General features: G+C 36.3%; 1 protein-coding gene across 8 annotated transcripts in view; it reads right to left on the bottom strand.

The window, feature by feature from the left end:
- Positions 1-21,784, bottom strand: part of PRDM16 (PR/SET domain 16) — an 869,912-nt gene that overhangs the window by 60,582 nt on the left and 787,546 nt on the right. For 4 of the 8 annotated variants that reach the window (XM_075328421.1, XM_075328422.1, XM_075328427.1 and 1 more), the window contains exons 5-8: positions 15,844-15,946; positions 1,715-1,913; positions 420-567; positions 198-296 (exon numbers count right to left, since the gene is read on the bottom strand). In XM_075328421.1, coding sequence (XP_075184536.1) covers positions 198-296; positions 420-567; positions 1,715-1,913; positions 15,844-15,946 — 549 coding nt within the window. Of the gene's footprint in view, positions 1-197; positions 297-419; positions 568-1,714; positions 1,914-15,843; positions 15,947-20,704; positions 20,914-21,784 lie in introns of those variants that run through there. The other 4 variants (XM_075328424.1, XM_075328425.1, XM_075328428.1 and 1 more) reach the window with 3 other exon arrangements.

Below are 21,784 nucleotides of genomic sequence, written 5' to 3'. Positions count from 1 at the left end.
GAGCATACCTAAGGAACAATAGAGCGCTCTCTGAGTCCTTGTGACTTTACCACAGTTCAACCAAAAGAAGGAATCCCATAACAATTATTAATATGATACTTAAAGTGTTTCAGAGATTAAATTAAGATGCCACCCGAAACCTGCACTTGTGACCGTGTGTGATCATACAATAAATGTAACTATGTCATAACACTGACGTCTACTTTAGGTGTGTGAGGTTCCGCTTCAGTGTTGTTGTTGCAGTTCAAATATATGGGTAATCTGGAAGGAAGATCACTTGGGAACCAGGACTCGTTCTGCAAAGGACATACGTGAGACACAGATCATTCCAAGCGTCAGTCTTGGGTCACACGTTCAAGGACATCACAATGATAATGAATAAAAAAAAAAAAAAGAAAAACGTAATGGGTGACCAGTACCTTTACGCAGTTCTCACATTCGAATCGCTTTCCACTGTCATGTGACATTTGATGGCGGATCAGGTTTGATTTCCAGTTGAAGGCTTTTGGGCACTGGTCACATTTGTACTCCCTCTCTTCTGTATGAATTATCATATGTTGTTCCAAGCTGCAAAGAACACACGGTTGGCCAAAAAGTGAGAAGGCAAAGTGCCACCTGCATCCTTACGCCTCATCAGAATGTTTTCTTAAATTTCACTACATAGATATTTCAGCTTCAAGTTTTTGAAATGCAATGATATTCATTGGTCACGCAAGCTAATCTTATCGATGATCGGGTCTTGATAATAGCAATTGAGCAATTCTCTTGTGCGTAAGAAATCTTATAGACAACAAATACATCAATAGGAGTTTCAGTCCATTAACTAAGAACATGTTCTTTCCAATAAATACTTTTTCTCTAGCTTAGTGAAATAGACAGGAATCTGATATTATTCTGCATGAAAGCAAAGTCTATAATCTGGGTCCGTGAGGTCAAGATGTCAAGTGGGATTGGAGAAGGGAGACAATTAAGGAAAACCACTTACACACGCTCAGTTTTTCTTTCTCCAGTAAGTCTGATTCTGCTAGGAGCCTAAGACTGTCTATGTGCACATAATATTTCAATGCATTGGCTGCTCATAGGATAAATAATTAATTAACAATGTCAATTACTAAAACAAAGTGGCACTATAGTTATTGGCTGACCATGAGGCCTCCAAGTGGAAAAAATAGTCAATGGGATCCAAAAGTGGCACAGTTCTATTCTAAAGCTCTTTTCAATGAGCAAACGTCACTTTGACTGGGCCGCCACCGGTCAGACAATGTAATTACACCCTAGTAATCCTAGTATTTAGCACAAGCAATAAGCAATTCGCTTAGTCAGCTCTAGGTTGGGTAGTCCTTTGCTCTGTCTCATGGGACCTATTTTGATTGGGTACAATTATCAGGCAAGAAACTGGACCCAAACAAGTACTATGTTTGCAGTTAAAGTTACTATCGTGAGGGTTCATTATTGATCATCTCTCCCTAGTTTTGCTTACATGGTTGTGCATTGCTAGAAAAACTTGGCAATGTCAGACACAACCTTTAGATAGGTGTTGCACCGTTTCCTTTTCAACCATATAAAGTAAATAGTAAATTAACTGGGAAAAAAAATAGCATATTGTGTATAGAGACATTTCCATTTGAATTCTGATAGTGGTCCATGCAGATGGATCGATATCAGAGTATCGTTCATACACACGACTTGGGAAAGGCAGCGATGTCCTACTTACCTGTACTTGTTGGGGAACAGGCGCTCACAGTCCTTGCACTCATGAACTTGTTCATTATCGAAACCCTCCTGCTTGATCTCTTCATTCAGAGACTCGTATATGTGGTTGACTGTGTTGCAGGTGTATTTTTGGTGCCGCCTTAAATCAAGCTTGGACTGGAACAGTTCATCACAATCTTCACAGCGAAATGTGTGTTCTTCTGAAAATGAAAAACACATTGAGAAACCATAACCCAACCGAATGGAGCTAGCATCATTTTAATGCTCCAACAGCTCCTCGTCTACTCCTAATCTGATCAACAATCTTCTCTACCTTCCTCATACAACAATGAAAGATCCTGATTATTCCCACTCCTTAGCTGTTATCAAAGCCATCACTAGGAGTTTACAGTTTTGTCCCTCTATGCAAAGTCCCACCATGCAAGAACCAGACACTAGAATTAACACGCAGGTTGTATTGTTCAGTAGAAAGTCTTCAGACAACAATTGCTGATTTTGACCAAGAATAAGAAAGTGCTTAAAAAAATATGTCAATAGCCTAATATATACAATAAACGATTATCACCAAGGTCAAACAAATTAAAATAAGGGCAGCTGTTAATAGGTTTACGAGACGGCATCCTGGCGACCATGCCAAGTCAAACAATTGGGTCTCAGTTGTAAATATCTCAAAAATACAAGTTTTTTTTTTCTGTAAGAAAACAAGGGTTATCCAAGCCTTCCCCCCCCCCCCCCCCCCGTCAAACGATTCAGGGAACAGAAGCTTCTTAAGGTATTTAGCTACTTTGCACTTAAAACATCTTTCTGCAATTAAACTTTCACTCTTATGCAAACAGCTTAGAGCAAACTTTCTGCATGTAGCAGGGTTCATTAACTCCCAAGGTAGACGGTAATTAAGCTTTTTGGTGTGGATTTATTGACACTGGCAAGCATGCCACACGGCGCTGGCACAGGGAACGTTATGATAGTAACATTTCAGCATCTTAGTGCTTTGCACAGCTACCTTCTGTTTAAGTACTGGGTTTGATTCCGGTAGCCTTGGGGTATGGTGTTATGAGGCATGCTACAAATTATAAATCCAGTGTATAAAGTTATGCAAATAACCGTAAAAAGGTCATCGCCTGCAAATAAACAAATCTATTAAATGCAATAAGCAAATGAATAAATAAACAGGGGCTCATTCATTTTTATAGGTTTTGCTTGCTATTGTATACAACACTGTGGGCCAAGAAGATATATAAGGCTATAAAGAATGCTGCATTTGGGAGTGATCAACCAACTTTTTTTAGGGCCCTGATGGCCAAATTCCGAGTTAGGCAGTCGTTTTGCTCTTTTTCTGGTGGACAGTTGGATTGGGTTGCCATTACAGAGTCTGAGTAGGCCAAGAGAAAACACAAGAGGCTGAACAGTGGTTGTGATATTGATTATCGCCCAGTTTTCCAGAAACAGATAAATTCAATGAACAAAGCAATGTCTTTTCACCACATGATCTGTCTATTTATCCATCTGTTATCTATGAACATAACTAATATCTAGCAATTTGTTTATCCATCTTTTGCAAAATCTACCCAGGTAATATCTATCTCTCTCTATTTACCCATCTAATATCTATATTATTAATATCTACCCATCCAATATCTACCCATCTCATATCTATTCATCCAATATTTATGTATTTTAGCAAAATCTACCCAGGTAATATCTAGCTTTCTCTATCTTTTTAATATCTACCCAATCTAATATCTGTTTATCTAAAATGTATCCATCCAATATCTACATATTCTATATCTATCATGCCAATATCTAGCCATTCAATATATATCTAATATCTATATATCTGATATCTACCCATCCGATATCTATCAATCCAATATCTAGCCATCCAATAGCTAACATGCAATATGTATCCATTCAACATCTATATATCTAATATCTACTCATCCAATATCTATCCATTCAATATCTACCCATCCAATATCTATATATCTGAAATTTACTCATTCAAAATCTATCCATTCAATTACTACCCATCCGATATCTATCACTCCAAATCTAGCCATCCAATATCTGTTCATATGATATCTATTCATCCAATATCTATCCATTCAATATCTACCCACCCAATATCTCTCAATCCAATATCAAATCATGCAATATCTATCAATGTAATATGTAGTCATCCAATATCTACCCATACAATATTAATCCATTCAATATCTATCCACCCAATATCTATCCATTCAATATCTGACCATCCAATATCTACCTACCCAATATCTATCCATTCATTATCTATCCATTCAATATCTACCCATCTAATATCTATCCAACATCTATGTCGATCTATCAATCCAACTATTGATTTGCAATTTTACTATATTTTCATGAATTCACTTTAGCCCCTAATGTATTAATTTAGCTAGAGAGGACAATAAGGAAATAAGACATCAGTAATTCTTTCTGTCTGCCCGTTATTACTTCCCTACAGGATGTCCAGTAAAATGAACAATAATGGGAATCCTGACCCTTAGGTGATCACTTGAGTTAATTTAAGAAGCTGGGAAACAAACTGGTTCTATTGTGCACTTAATAACTATTCATAACATATGAGGCTTCCCTTCACATAACTGTGCTTGTGGTTAATAAAGTCTGTGACTTCAGTGCATAAGATTGTAAATTAATAATTATCACAAAATATTTAAGCTATTTAAAAAGATTTAGGCAAAAGAACCAGGCTATCAGGCTGGTCTGCTATATATTTATATATATATATATATATATATATATATATATATATATATATATATATATATATATATATATATATATATTACAAGTTGACAACTAACTGCAGTGCACAGAAGAACAGCACTCAGAGTGTACCTTATTTTAAAGGGTATCTGTCAGGAGGATTTCACTCTCCATGATTATTTATATGTCCATGTAGTTCTTTTAAAGACAAGTCTGGAAATACCTTCACATGGCCAGTCTGTTCCTCTATTACTGAGAAGTTAGTGTTTTAATTAGTATGCAAAGGAGGCTGAAGAGCTATGGTAGATCTGAAGCCTTTGTCACTCCAGCTCTATTCTCCACCCAGCGCCTCCTCCTCAGACTACACTGACAGTCTCTATTCTGTGTGACCTCAAATAAAGGAATAGTCAGTCAAACAGGAGAAGGTAGTGCTGGGTGGGAATAGAGCTGGAGTGACAAAGGTTAAAGATCTTCAGTTTAAATTGCATATTAATTAAACACTGATTTTTCAGTGACAGGGGAATGGCCGGTCATGTTAAGATAGAGCTCGACTTGTTTGTGAGAGAGCTTAATGCATGTATAAAGAGTTGGGGAGGGGGGGGGGTGAAATCGTGGTGAAAGATTCCCTCTAAAGCAGTCCCCCAGACATAGGGTTTCTATCTGCTAATGTCTGTGGGTCTTCCTGACTATCCCTGATGTTTTTTTATTGGTGACAACATGGATCTAATGGGCTGAACGTACCCTGCAAATTTATACGGAAAGTCTTGAGAAGAAAGTTGTTCATCTCATTGAAGAGCGTATATAGACATTTATATACAGGCAAAGGTCCATAAGGAAAAAAATCTGTGAAAGAACTTAAATCTGTGTTCCAGGAAACAAACTGGTGCAGTAACAAGTGAAATATTTATGCAGACCTGAGGTCTCCTTACACATGTGATGGCTGATGGGCGAGCACTCACTCTACCATCATTCCCTCTCCTTACTCTTCCATACACATGAAGATTCAGCTTTACTCTAATGTGTACATGGGCTTTAAAGTTGCTCATACACATATCAAGTGACTAACAGGTCCCAAACATGATAAATATACATATTTGATATGAAGTGGGAGACAAGCGACTGGCTCCCCATTTCACCTGACATCTTCTACCATGGGACTGGTGGAGGTCCCTCATATTTTTGATCCACCTGAAGCCTCCAAGTTCTTCTACCTATAATTTAATGTGTTTGGGCAGTTTAGCAGTCCAGTAAACTCTCAATTTCCTCCTGCAGAGAACTCATGTCTCTTTGAACTTGTATAATACCTTGGACCATCATAACAGATGGGTAAGATAATAAAAAGGGCTACTTTTGGCTACTTTCTTCCAGAAATAGCACACCAGTTCATGTGTTGTATAGAGCATTGCAGCTCAGCTCTAGATGCCAACATCTAGACAGGTGATGCATTAGATAAAAGCCCATTTTCTACGTCGGAGAAAAAAACCTTTTAATTAGACTATCAAGCATTCACAAATGTTTAAGATGAAATTTAAGTTAAGAGAACAACTGCATAGAATTTTGTAAGAGTATGTGCACACAATGTCTTTTTCAGGCAGATTCAGCCTGGTGCCTGCCTAAAAAAAGTGCTAAAAAAACCCACCAAAAAGAATGAACATTTGTACAGCAAACGTAAAAACGACTTGCTGTGCTTATGTTCAGTCTTTTGTCACTTCTCTTAAAGTGAACCCGTCAGGTCTAATATGCACCAAAAACCATAAACAGTTCTGGGTGCATATTGCTAATCCCTGTCTAACTGTCCCTGTATCTAGTAGCATACACGAAGACCTCTTTAGAAGATCTTTTATCATATGCTAATGAGGCCAGCAACTAGTCGCAAGGGCGTTAGTTCCCCTGCCTAGTCGGCCCCCTTAGCATGCCCATGTGGGTATGCTAACAAGCTAATGAATGTGCAGCGTCAGAGGTATGGTCAATCTCACCGTTCTCTGCTGCCACTATGCCTGATGCTGGATTGCGGCTCAGTGAGCATCATCGGAAGTCCCGGACTTCCAGTCATGCGCACTATGAAGCCGGGTGTGTGTGTCCTGGCTTCAAACTATTGTAGTGTGCATGACCGGAAGTCCGGGGATGTTCTGATAATGCGCACTGAGCTGAAAACCAGCGGTGGCAGCTGTGGAGAGAGCGACTATGCCTCTGACGCTGCATATTCATTAGCATATTAGCACACCCACAGGGGCGTACTAACATACTAAGGGGGCCAACTAGCCAAGGGAAGTAACACACTTGCAACTAGTCCCTGGCCTCATTAGCATATAATAAAGGATCTTTAGAAATACCGTATATACTGGCGTATAAGACGACTTTTTACCCCCTTAAAATAATGGCTACAGTGGGGGGTCGTCTTATACGCCGGATATACACCTGGGTGCTGTAGTGCGCCGCTCCACTCCGTTCCACGCTTGGATTCTGCCTCCATAGCGACGAGGGAGGAACTTCCTGTCACCGCTGCTGAATGGCAGAGCGCTGGCCAATCAGAGGCAAGCAGCTCTGCCTTGACGTCAGCGCTCTAGCAGGGAAGTTCCTGCCTCGTCGTTATGGAAACGCGATACACAGCCCGGCCCCGTACTGGTATATCATACAGCATATACAGCGGATATATAGCGTATATATAGCAGGGGGCCGCACTGTGTGAGGAGGTGTTTTTTTTTTCACTGTCCAGTATAACCAATAGGATTAGTGCAGTAACGCCAGATTCCCCTCGCATCCATGCAGGGACATTAATGAAGAGCTTACATGCTGGCCCCTGCACTAATACTATTGGTTATACTGGACAGTAAAAAAAACACCTCCTCACACAGTGCGGCCCCCTGCTCTTAGCATACTGAAGCATACTGAACGGGGGTAGTCTTATACAGTGAGTATATCCCAAATTCTATATTTTTAGGGCAGAAGTTGGGGGTCGTCTTATACGCCCAGTCGTCTTATACGCCGGCATATACGGTACTTTTTCTAAAGATCTCTTTATCTATGCTAGTATAGGCTGGTACTGCTAGGCAGGGATTAGTAATATGCACCCAGAACTGCTCATGGTTCTGGGTGAATATTGCACCTAACAGGTTCCCTTTAACTGCTTCAGGCGACGTCTTTTTCAGGAGGATTCTGCCTGGTACCTGCCTGAAAAAGTGCTGAAAAAACCCACAAAAAAATAAACATTTGCACAGCAACATAAAAACAACTTGCTGTGCTTATGTTAAGTCTTTTGTCACTAATCTTAACTGTGATCAGTCTATTCTTCTGAAAGCTTCCACTTGGGAACCACTACTGTTTTATACATGAAAATTAAAAAGAAAATGCCTGTGAAGCCACTGCAAAAGACGTCCAAAAGGACAGAAGAAAAGACACTTCCGGGAAAACACCATGTCTAAAGGTTTCTTTGTGCATATACCCTTATACAGTTAGTTGGTAAACTGTCTGACTTTGGTTCCAGTAGATGAACAAACTAAGTATACAGTCTGTCTTAAATGGGTCTTAAATTTAGGATAATGGGAGAACTTATCAAATTTTAAGTTCCTAAGTTTCATGCAGCTCCAAATCACTGATGGTACCTAAGCTCCATTTACAAAGTAATTCTTTGAAGAAGAAAGAAAGCTCCAGACCTGAAGAAACAGGTCAGTCCGTAATACCTTATATAAAAAAATATGCCAGGGTTTGGTCTTGTTTGCAAAATCTGTGGTTGCAACAAGCGTCCGTCTAAAGTTCCATCAGTAACACTCGGGACAATGGTGGAATGTTGCTGAAAAATAAATCAGTTCCTAATAGCTTTCAGAAGAACCAAGGGGAAGGCAATTATATGGCATCGACATGCTAATCTACCAGAATAAAGTCTCAAAGGAGTTCAAGAACCCTACTCAAAATTCCAACAGAGATAAGGGGTCTAGTGCTTTTGGCTAGGGTTGACATAAAAGATTTTGACGATAATTATCTTCATGCAGAACATTTTTGCATTTGTTTTCCTGTGTAATACACAGTTAACTGGTAGGAAAAACAATATTCTCTTAAAGATAGAAATATGTTGGCTATTGAATTATTTTGCCCCTGGCAGAATAAATGTAAAAATACCCTAAAAAATAATCTGCAAATAAATGTTGTCATTTTATGAATAGACACTTCTTGATCATATCAAATTTGTTTGGCATTACAAACATTTTAATATTTGTTTTTTGTCTGCAACTTGACAAACAAAATTACTTAAGTTGGGTTGACACTGGCTGATTTGCGGCATTAAACGTCAACCGATAGGCTACATATTGCCCAATCGGTGTTCCCTTAATAGCCTGTTTAGACAGGCAGACCATGTCTCTCTATGTGCTCGGAATGACCAGTTCTCTGTGCATAGGCTGCCATTGTTATCCGAAGCACAGATCCTGATTACATAGGACATGCGCTATCGGGAACAATGATTTTTTAAGCAAGTGAAAAGATGACTTTACACGACAAATGAGCATTTTGTTCATTCGTCAGGTGATATGCCCATTTTTTTATCCTAATCATGGATCAAACGAACCCATTCAAGTCTATGGGTCCATGAAAAACTCAGAAAACACAATGATGGCACCTTAGCTGCATTGTAGTGCTGTCCATTTTTCCTTTACTGATAGAAGTCACAAAACATTCTTCATTTTTTTGTTTCAGACTATCTGGCTCATTCTGCGCTCTATGTATGAGCTGGAAGTCTATTTTACAATGTACATTTGTGGAGCCTCGTACTGACTCTCCATAGGCTTACATTGTAAAAGCCACTTTTGCAGAGTGCAGAGTGACCCAGAGAGTCTGTAGAGGGGTGACGTCACTGAGGCGAGGAGAAGAATGGGGCTGGATCACAGGGAAAGCTGCAGTAGGTAAGTATATTAATACACTCATACTACACACCATACACATATACACACACATTTAGTGGGAAAAAAATATTCAAGGGAGTGCTGATTTAAGTTTAGCAGTTACAGTGTAGGCACTGTGCAATTTGTGCAATAACTAAGCCAGCCCCCTTCGTTGTCCAAGCATCAGCATTAACATAGAAGATTGCCGACGCATCTATTGAACTTAGCAGCCAGACCCTCCCACACACACATTTACATACACATATACGCAGACAAATGTCCACAGACCTATATATATATATATATATATATATATATATATATTATATATATACATATATACACACACCAACAAGCAAAAGGGTAACAATGTTTTGAACTTTTGACTTTCAGACTCCATGTCTCACCATCCACTACAGCTCCGAACATGAGACTATCATCATTCTATAGACAGTCATCTTGGCTATCTCATACATAAATTTGACTTACAACAACTTAGCATATGATTAGTTATGCAGATTCTTGTCATGCCACTGCATTGTTACTGTTTTGCTCCTGGTGGTGCAAAAATCTTTTTTTTCCTGTATACTACAAATTACAACCTGGTCTCACATTGCCTAATAGCTCAATGTGTTATTGGGTTGATTTCCATGGAACAGGTCACTGGTTTGAATGAAGGAGCAACTATGAAGATTTCCCAAAAGAGAATCAGCATCATCCAGCTCATTGATAGCGGTCTCTCGGCCAAGAAATTAGCCAAACTGCATCATGTGAGAATGAAAAGTGCACAGAAGAAGAAACGGGGAAACGAGGGATTTGGAGTGATGAATCGAAAGTCAATAGATTAGGCTCTGAGAGGTGCAAGTGGGTCTGGAAGAAACAAGGGAAAAACGGGCTAACGGATCGAGAAATGAAATGAACTGTCAAGTTCCATGCAATAAGGCTGATAATATGGGGTTGTTTCACAGTCAAAGTCATTGGATAATTGACCAGAATCAATGATGGACTCAATGCTGAGCTATATGGGAGTATCCTACAAGACGAGTTACTTCATACACTCGAGTACTCTGGGTATGAAAAGGACGACATAGTGTTCCAGCAGAACAACGACCCGAAGCATAGGTCAAGATTGGCGAAGAAATGGTTGAATGACAAAGAAGTAGAGGTGCTGAATTGGTCCCCACAGTCCTCAGACTTCAACTTAATCGAACCCTTGTGGGAAGAGTTGAAGAAAAAACTATATGTATACTCCAATGAGTCGACCAGTATGTAACAACATCGGGAACTTGGTAAAGAGTCCTAGGATCAGATTTTAGTCGAGACATGCTTGAATCTAATCGAGAGCCCAGAAATATTCAGGCAGTGTTGAAAGCCAAAGATGAATTTACAAAATACTAACAAAATAATCCAAATTTCGATTTCTAGGGGCAAAACAGTAACAAAGCAGTGACATGACAAAAATCTGCATAACTAATCATACTAAATAGTTGCAAGTCCCATTTATGTATGAGATAGCCAAGATGATTGTCTATAAAATGAAGGCCGTCTCAGACTCAAAGCTGTGGATGGTGAAATATGGAGCCTGAAAGTCACAAGCTCAAAACCTTGTAACCCTTTTGCTCTTCAGTGTACATATACACATACACACACCAAAAAGACACAGGAAATGCTCTCTTGTGTAAAAGTATAGCTTCTGAACCTGAGACCAGCGGGAATACTTAACGATTGATGAAGCTTTAGATAACAGAGGTATATTATTAAGTTGTGTGAATGTAAAGTATTTCTGTATTAAAAATGTGTATCTTGACAGGAAAACGCTGCATAAAAACGTATTTTGATATGTTTTTGATGCATGTTCTTATGTTTTTTCCCCCCCAGCAATTACGATGGGTGAAAAATGCTGCAAATATGCTGAAAAAATTCAAATCTGCAAGGCAAAACGTCATTCACTTTACCGGCACTATAAAATGCTGCTTTTTTTCTGGCAAAAACATGCTAAAACAACTGGAGAAAAACATGACGCGTACATACCCTTATGTTTATTTAAGTATAATGCCACTTAACTGGACAACCCCTTTAAGCTCCAACCCAGACGCAGTTTGTTAGTTCATCACTATAAGTGGTTGCAGATTATACAACCATTGGTCTTCATATACCAGACCAAATCCATTCACAATACCTCTATTACATGTGATCTCTCCAACTGCCTTTGATACGGAATCGATTGACCTTTAGTTTTGCACTGTGAACCACACGTGACCCCTCTAGGCTATTGTCAAACAGTGGACTAATATTTCGGCCAGTTATGTGAGAAGTACGGTCTTTTTCTTATATTTTATTTATCATTAATGATGACCTTTTCCTTAATGTCAGTGTAACCACAGAACCTATCAAATTAAATTATCACAATAATGACCATGGAGGAAATATGGCCTTTTGGGTCTTTGCCTGTCTTTTCAACTTTCCTTTATGATGGAAAAAAAAATCTACAACTGCAAATAGCTGGCTAGTACAATCAAAGGGAAGAGAACCAAATATAGACTAGAAAGTGACCTATTAAAGAGGTTTTCCATTACTTTAACATTGATAGCTTATGCTTAGGATAGGTTATCAATGTCTGATCGGTTGGGGACCTCCAACTGGCACCCCCACCGATCAGCAGTTCTCGTTGCCGGCAGACAGACAGAAATGCTCAGTTCCAGAGTCGATCCAGCTTCTGATAGCGGCTGTGACCGGGTACTGCACATCCGCCTCCTATTGATAGCCTTGACAGCACTATCGGCAGACAGAGCAGCTCCAGAAGTGACCATTTCTGGCCAATTGCTGTCGGTGCTGGTACCGAGAACAGCTGATTTCCAAGGGTGCGGGGTGTCGGACTCCAGAGGATCAAACATTGATGACCTATCCTAAGGATAGAGCATCAATATAAAAGTAGTGGACAACTCCTTTAATTGTGTCTAAAGTCATATAGTAGCAAGGGCTAAAAGGGACAAATGCTAGTCCTCAACAGCATGTTCTCTTCTGTGTCATCTTGAAAACCTGTCAGTTGTGATATTATTTAGGGTCAACATAGCATTGTTTGGGCTCTGGATAGCACTTATTTGTCCACTGTATAACACGGATATGTTAGCACCTTACGACAGTATTTTTTGGTTTATAACTGCTTTATTTATGTACTGTATAGCAACATTAGAGAGTATGAGAGAGAGTTAGGCCACAAGCACATGTTGAGTATTTGGTGAGTTTTTTACCTCAGTATTTCTAAGAGAAAACCAGGCTTAAACAAGTATACATTTCCTCTGATTGTCCGACTTCTGGTTTTGGCTTTATAATACTGAGGTAAAAAACTCACCAACTACTGAATATGTGCAAATGGTCTTAGTGGGACCCAATTCTCCTAAACATTTAGGCCACATGCACATGTTGAGTATTTGGAGAGTTTTTTACCTCAGCATTTGTAAGTCAAAACTGAAAGTTGAACAATCAGAGGAAAAGTATAATAGAAACACGAGCACCACTTCTGGATTATTCGCCCTCTCCTGGTTTTGGCTACAAATACTGAGGTAAAAAAACTCACCAAATACTCAATGTGTGTACGTGGCCTTAGTGGGACCCGGTTCTCCTAAACATTTAGGGCACATGCTGAGTTGTTAACTCAGTTTTTGTAGCCAAAACCAAGAGTAGAACAATCAGAGGAAAAGTATAATAGATACACGGCACCACTTCTGTATTATTCACCCACTCCTGATTTTAGCTACAAATACTGAGGTAAAAAACTCACCAAATACTCAATGTGTACACGTGGCCTTAGTGGGACCGGTTTTCCAAAACATTTAGGGCACATGCACATGCTGAGTATTTGGTGAGATTTTACCTCAGTATTTGTAGCCAAAACCAAGAGTAGAACAATCAGGGGAAAAGTATAATAGAAACACGGCACCACTTCTGTATTATTCACCCACTCCTGGTTTTAGCTACAAATACTGAGGTAAAAAACTCACCAAATACTCAATATGTGCACGTGGGCTAAGTGGAACCAGGTTCTCCTAAACATTTAGGCCACATACACACGTTGAGTATTTGGCGAGTTTTTTACCTCAGAATTTGTAAGATAAAACCAGGAGAGGAACATTCAGAGGAAAAGTGTAATAGAAACACGGGCACCACTGCTGGATTTATTACCCACTTCTGGTTTTGGCTACAAATACTGAGGTAAAAAACTCACCAAATACTCAACATGTGCACATGGCTCTGCAGGTCTTGTGAATTCAGTATGATTTAGGTGACCATAAATGTCTTTGTACCCAGTTCCCATTTGCAGTGGTGTATGCCGGGTGGCTTTATATACATATGTTTGGCGGGAGCCTAATAGAATAGAGAATTAAAATGATGATGCCAATATGGCTGTGCAATTCTCTATGCATAGTACAAGAACGCCATTGTACTTATTTGCACCACAGAGAAGAGGAAACACATTGAATAAAGATTTATGAAAGTACTCTTCTCCATAAAAAAAATACAAAAAACAAACAGAACGGTAATAAGCAGGCAGAATACTGAAAATCTATATGGACACCCTAATGATCAGATTGGCTGAAGATTATTCTATTGATGTCCATATTAAAAACTAGATGGGGGATGTTATTATTATTCATTTATTCCATGCTGACAAGGAGTTGTGCCTGTCCCAACTGAAGCAGGTGAGTACCTGTCCTATTCCCTGCACCTATATCTATCGGTTAAAACCCTATGTGCGCTTTCTTTCCACAGTTTTTGCTGTCATATTAAAAACTAGTGAGCTGCAAGCCACTCTTCATTATATTCATCCCAATGTTTCTATAAAGTTTTTTTTATTATGTTTCTTTTAACAATTTTTATTATTTTTTTAGTTTTATATTATTGAACAAATTTAATGTGCATCCTCCAGGAAATAAACCTGAGACTGCACTAAAGACTAGTTACCTGACTGCATCAAAGTCTCAAGGAAACTATATAGTGGTGGTGCTAGATACAGATTATCCTGAACACTAGGTGGCGCTCTAGCATTAGCAGATTCTATAAAACAACCTGCGGAATTTTATGTCTGTTAATCCACTGCAAAACTCTTTGTATAGCCATACATTTTTAGGCACTAATTACATGACGGTAGCGCATGAAATGGCACTGTCGAAATTCTGAGAAGGGAACAAGCAACAAAAGTGATGGTCAGACCTCAATATATACCAATATATACCTTGAAATATTTATCATAGGTATACACAGTCATGATAATGCTTGATGTTGCCATTTCTCATATGGAGTCTGATTCTATCATTATTTTAATGGTGTGGCCCAAAAATCATCATAAAATGTATCCAAAATTGGTCAAATATATAATCGTGAATTTGAAAATACAGGTTGAATTATCTAAAAATAAGCTATCACCAAGAATGAAACAATACATGCCATCATTGATTCTACCGTGTACTTTACACTGTACTTTTGTCAGTGTCCAAATACTTTATAGTAAAACTTTAAAAAACAAAACAAAAAATAAACAATAAAATGTATAAAAACACTGTACTAAACAGTACGTAGTGCAGCCCACTTTGATATAACCAGTAAACAATTTGTACCAATTATCTTTGTCCCTAATAGCAACATATTTACAAAAATGTTAATTGATGCATCAAAGTTGTTTCAATTTTAACCGGTAACGGTAAGCCCAATATATATGCGCTCCATTACATTGCATAACCTGCACATACCCATGCTGCCCTCTGCTTAAAAAATAAATGAAAACATATATATATATATATATATATATATATATATATATATATATACATACAGTATATCCAGCAATAAAGGCAATCTTGAATAAAGTTCCAGCAGGTAAGATGACTTCAAGTAGTAATAATAAAATCCAGCTTGATTGAGCAAATTAAATATATATGAATACATATATATACATACACACACACAGTATATACACACACACACATATATATATATGCATACACATACATGTATATATGTACATATACACACACACACACTGGTGTATATATGGGTTGCGACTGTTCACAGTAGTGGTGAAAAATAAAGAATTGCAACATTAATATTTTTCTGCATTTTGCTATTCTGCATTTTTTATAGGCCTTTTTATTTATCATATTCAGATCAATACATGAACTTGCTTGTTGTCAGGCAGGAAAACCAATAAACATAAAGAATAAATTCACAAGATGTGAATAATTTATTGATGCGTGAGAATTCTACTGTCACAACTAGTAGCAATAGGCCTACTGTGATCGAACGCCATCCTACAATTGCTTTTTTCTGTATATAGTAGAAATCTATTTGTTGGATACATTCTTACTCAAGGTAGAGGAATAACTATATAAAAGTGTAATTTTTTTATTGTACTACATATATAGCGAATTTTATGATGACTCAATCCAGACTAGTTTCATTGGTTCACTGTTTCTATGGGTGGTAGGGTGCGCTAATTCGAGTGGCTTACCTTCAAGATTTGGGGGCATGCTTCCAAGGGAAAAATTCCCTTCTTTCATATAAACCAACAGTTCTTCTCCAGGCTCAATGTCTTTAATAACTTTATAAAAAAGCTGCAGTGAAAACATAGAAAGAAAGGTATAGTCAATAGGTGCACAATAAAAGCCACAGAACACGCTCCTCAAACTCTACATCTATTTGATACAGAGCTCTTCTATTCCTTGCTTATTCATCCTGTCATTTGTTGTATGCATTTATGGAATGGCCAAAATAAAGAAACATATCAAAAATAAAATAAATAAATAAAAAATACATTCTAGATTTCATTAACAAGTGCATAGACTCTTTGTATATTTGGGCATGACCAAACATAAAGCGTATAAAACATCATTTATGTGCTGGACTCGTAGGTCCTTCTCGCATGGGTTAAAGCAATATGTATAGCTTAAAATTGAGTGTTGAAATTTTTAATGGTTGGGTATACAAGTCAGAGAGATGTGTAGTGAGAAGGAATTCTGGCAAAGCTCGGCTTTGGGCGATATTCCAGTTATGGTGTTAACATAAAAAAAAAATACCCACAGCACACCCACTGGATCTTACAGAGTGCAAGCGGATCTTTAACATTTAATGTGAGAATGGGGTCACTAAATGACTGCATTAATTTCTGTAAATAAATTGTGTTAAATGTGACAGGGGTGCAATGTATCTGCAGGAAGATAGAGCGGAGGGAAAACAAATGGCATTTTGGCGCTGGCACAATCTTCCCATAGGACATTACAGCTCGGATTTAAGTAGTGCTATATGCGTTCCAATGGAATCTTTAGTGGTTTAGTGCATTTGCTCAGTGGCTTATACTGTGGCAAATCAACTGAAACCCAGATGAGGCTTATAAAACCACCACAAATAGCAATTTCTTTTTCTTTTTTGCATCTACTCCCTATGAGAAATAGCATATTACATAACGCAAAATAAAACCTATTATTCTAAAACTGTCACCTTTATCAAAGCTTTAAAAAAAATAATAAAAATAATAAAAAAAAATAAAGCATAAATCAGGTTGGCCATCTTGTACACATTCCAATCTACATTTAACTATTTTTTTTCATATTTTTTCTTATACGTTTTATCATGCTGATTTTCCAATATATTCCATTATATGTTTTATTATTTTTGTTTTTTAAGTATTTTTGCTATATTTTTTATTTTTCAATATTTTTTTGTTAAACATTTTATCATTTTGATTTCCTAATATATTCTGTTATATGATTTATTATTTTTGTTTTTTAAATATTTTTCCTATATCTTTTATTTAATTTTCAATGTGTTTTGTTATACGTTTTATCATTTTGGCTTTTCAATATATTCCGCTATATGTTTTATTATTTTTTGTTATACTTTTCATTATTTTTATTTTTAATATTTTTTGTTATACATTTTATCATTTTGGCTTTTCAATATATTCCGCTATATGCTTTATTATTTTTTGTTATACTTTTCATTATTTTTATTTTCCAATATTTTTTGTTATACGTTTTATCATACTGATTTTTCAATATATTCTGTTATACATTTAGATTATTTTTTTTTTTAATATTTTTTGTTATACTTTTTATTTTTATTTTTCAATATTTTTTGTTATATGTTTTATCACCTTGATTTTCCAATATATTCTGTTATACGTTTAGATTATTTTTGTTTTTTTTTTAATATTTTTTGTTATACTTTTTATTTTTTTTATTGTTCAATATATGTTGTCATACGCTTTATTATTTTTGTTTTTTTATTTTTTTTTTAATATTTTCTGTTTTGCATTTTATTATTTTTATTTTTAAACACATTACTTTCTACATTTTGTTATTTCTTTACGTTATCTGTTTAGTTCATCTTACGGGTTAATACTTTCGAGTTTTCAGTTGCAATTTTTTTTTACATTAATACGTGTACGGTGATGAAAGTAACAAAGACAGTGATATTTTTCTATAGGGTGGGATATTTATTGGCCTTGCCAACGCTGGATTTGCTGTTTTTTTACGTCTTAGAGGAATAATAAACTGATGTAATTAACACCTCACGCACCTGCTCTGATCATTTGTTAACGTAACATTTTAAGACAATTTTCTGCAGCGCTTAAAAAAAAAGGGGGAAAAAAAATTTCAGTAACTGTAAACTGTCAACAACGCTGGTCTATCCGAAGGGTTAATTAAGATCCTCATAACACTGTGAATTTCATATGTTTCATACATCTTTCAACCTAATGCTCGAAAATGCTGTATAATATCCCTACCAGGTGTGAAATTATAACCAAAGCACAGACTGCGCTGCAAACCATATGCACTGCGCCCCTCAAAAAGGAATGGCTGCGGGTACGTTGTTAACCCTTTTAGCGCAGTCAATGAATAGATAAGTAGCAAGTGTAAATTGAATAATCGCAATCAAAAGGGAAAAAAATAGTTCTCAGATTTATACAAGCCAACAATGTAAAATAAATATTTTTCCCTCCCCTCATCCTTTAAATGGAAAATTGATAGTTCGTGCGACCCTTGGGTTCCAGCCATAATGTTCAACATCTGAAAAATATAGTATCCATTTGTTTGACTTGACCACACTCAAAACACGTGCTTAGAAAATGTTATAGGAGTTTGTAAAAATAACAAGTTTATTCTAAGACACAAATAAAAAAAGACAAAAAGTTAAATAAAAATTGGGATAGAGATATATGGGTTGTTTTTTTTTGTGTATAAATCTTAGGAGTTTTGGCTAATATAGAAAAGTGCATTAATAGTTTATGGAGGGGGGATCATGTGTAAGTCTGGGGTTTCTCAAGCTGTGTAATGTGTCCCCCCAGGGGGATTTTAGTCCAGACTCAAGGGGCTACTTCAGTCTGATAAATTTTACTCAAAATAGCAGTTTACTCTATTAGCCAAGAATAGAAGTTTCACTATGAAAAAATCATTTAAGAAACATTTCCGGTTGTTAGGTGATACAGTACTTACGTATAGTTACTAACCCAGGAGTATATTGTGGGGTCATTTATGCAAATTATCAGGTAGATGCTAATTGTATGCCGTTACAAAAATAGCAAAATTAAATTAAAATACAAATCTTATTAGAAACGTAAAGAAACTAGAAGTCAAAATTGAATTACCAAAAATCCTCTAGACATTCTACATACACTCTGCAGATACTTAAATATTTTACAGAATGACAACCATCGCAAAAGGCTTAATGATGTCCAAGAGCCACAAAGATGTCTTTTAATTTGTAACATATTTCCTTTTTAGCTAATATTAACAGAATTTTTTAACCAAAACTGTCAACAATTTTGCAGGTGATTCTTTTCCGTTCTACACAGGGGATTGACCGGTATGTGCACTCACGCATTTGCTTTTTCCAACATGATGACAGGGGTTGTTTTTTGTAAATGAAACATTTTAGACTGCCTGTTTGATATGTTTTTAGCAAATACAATCATTTTAATTTAAAAAAAAAAAAAAAAATCCTAGAAAAATAAATGACCAGTTTGGTGTTCTATATAATAAACCAAACTCATATTCGATTATTTTATCTTCCGAATTTCCATTTTTTTTAAATGAAAACTAAAAACATTCATAGGAAATGGAAGTCAACAAAAACAAATAACTAAAGTCAGGATGTTTTTGTAAAATAATATGAAGATTATGGCTGTAGCTTAAATGTTTCCAAGAACATGTTTAACACTTTGCAGTGAGGCTCGTGCTTTCTATTAAAGAAGGCTGTCATTAATAAATGAGTCTCGCTACCTTTATAGATTTTGAGGAATCATTTGCTGATCAAAAATGTTTATATGACCTATTCGGATGGGGGTCAAACATTTTTACTCTCCCCTTTCTTTAGTAGTATGATATCTTCCTAATATCTTTCTGTTCCTGTTTAATGGGTGTGTAAGATCCCATAGAAAAATAATAGAAAAATAAATGACCAAATATATGTAAAATCCACCAGATATTTTGAAATGTAACAAACAGCAAACCCATTTTTTATTTATTTTTTTTTATATTTTTCAGCATGGATACAGTCACCTTTGCTGCCAGATAAGGTTTCTCTAATCAACTATATATACACTGTATGTCATGGAGAAATATAAATTAAATAACAATACATTTACATTCTTTTAACCCCTCGTTATCATTTTGCAAACGATTCTTGCTTAAAAAGCAATAAAAAAAAGCTAAATATTAAACAAAGAATTAGAGTAGTGATTTATTAAGCACTATAATGCCACTGGAAGAACATGTTTTATATATATAAATTGATCGTATAACATGAAATGCTTATTTAATATAGGTCTGCAACCAAAACAGCAGAGAATATGGGCCAATCTATATAAAAAAACCAACATAAATATGTTTCCAAGCTAAATACAGTCCAGTGTTATTTTTTTTTTATTAAAGAAAGGGATTATTACACTATATTTCACAAGCATGTTATTTATTGAGTGTATGACATGGGCCAGATGGCTATGCCCACTAGGGGGCACTCTCTACTCGTGCATTTTCCTTAGGTCCACGCTGAAAAAGCTTCCACTTTCCAGCACGCTCATTTTTAACCATAGCTATTCAATACAACTTCGTATCTTTTTTTTTCTTTCTTTTACAAATCGTGTAAATAAATTAACCGGCGGACAAGAATAAAAAAAAATCTAAAATTAATTAAAAAAAAAAAGAATAATAAAATATTATAAAATAATAATATTAGACTAAAAAGGAACTGGAAAACTGTTTTGAAAGTCAATGTTGCAACTTTCCCCCAAGTTCGAGAAGGGAAAATAAGATAGACAGAAAAGGCAATAAAATGTGGAAAAGTGACAGAACAAACACAAAAACACATCTAACCTTTTTCCTTTGTGTAAGGTGCACCAGTTCAGAGACCTGACTAGTGTCAAGGGCTTTCCAGTCAGCTATTATTGCGGAGTCTGTTGAGTTCGTTGCAAACACCATCCTTCATGCATTAGTGACACACACAAGGCGCAGTGTGTGTGTGTCTGTAAATGTGTGTATGTGTGTGTGTATGTGTGTGTGTGTGTGTATGCCAGGCCTGAAGATAGTCCCTGAACTATCCTACCCTTTTGCATCATCACTTTATCTCTCCGAGGTGGGGTTTCATTGCAGATTATCCTACTCTCTCAATGGTCTGAGATCCAAGGCTCAGACACTCCCCCTAATCTCATCTCTCCAGAGACCCTGCCTACATTATGTCTGTATCAGAGGCTACAACAAGCTGCAAATCAAGAGAGGAAAGAGGGTTTTTTTTCCCTTCCTTTCAAACACAATCCAAGTTTTCAAACTGTTGATGCATTTTTGCATTCTTCTACAAACGTGGAGAGAGTCTGTACTGTGCCGCATCATCTCAGCCGGCAGATAAAGTTGATCACATTTTTTTATATTTACAAAATTAATCAGATTTAGAAAACTATATTCTAAAAAAACCCTAATTTTTATATTTATAAATTTGATTGAATATATTCTAAAAAAGCTAATTTTTATATTTACAAATTTGATCAGATCTAGAAGAATATATTCTAAAAAGAATCTAAAGCGTATAAAAATAAAAACATACATTAATTTGTTTTACACATCCCTAAAAATTGCTTAAATTACCTTAAAAAAATATATGTTCTTGAAAGGGTATAATGATGGGCAGAGGATTGTGTTGAGACTGTGAATGTCATATCAGGAGGCAGAAAACTATCTGATGGCATGCAGTAAAATCTATATATCAAGTATTTTGGACGCCATTCAAATTTTTTTTTTCATACAGATCGTATATAAAGTGATACAAGCTGCACGTGTAACTAAGAAATATTGCACAATTTAGGGTGATGGAAATCCTACAGTTTTTAAAAGGTTTTAATGTAATATAACGTTTTATGCATATTTCTTATTCTTCATTTTGAAGAAAAAAAAATAATATAT

Source organism: Anomaloglossus baeobatrachus, chromosome 11 (assembly GCF_048569485.1).
Source record: "Anomaloglossus baeobatrachus isolate aAnoBae1 chromosome 11, aAnoBae1.hap1, whole genome shotgun sequence".
Taxonomy (NCBI): domain Eukaryota; kingdom Metazoa; phylum Chordata; class Amphibia; order Anura; family Aromobatidae; genus Anomaloglossus; species Anomaloglossus baeobatrachus.
Note: the sequence above shows the minus strand (reverse complement) of the source record. Positions and strands in the feature narration are given on the sequence as shown.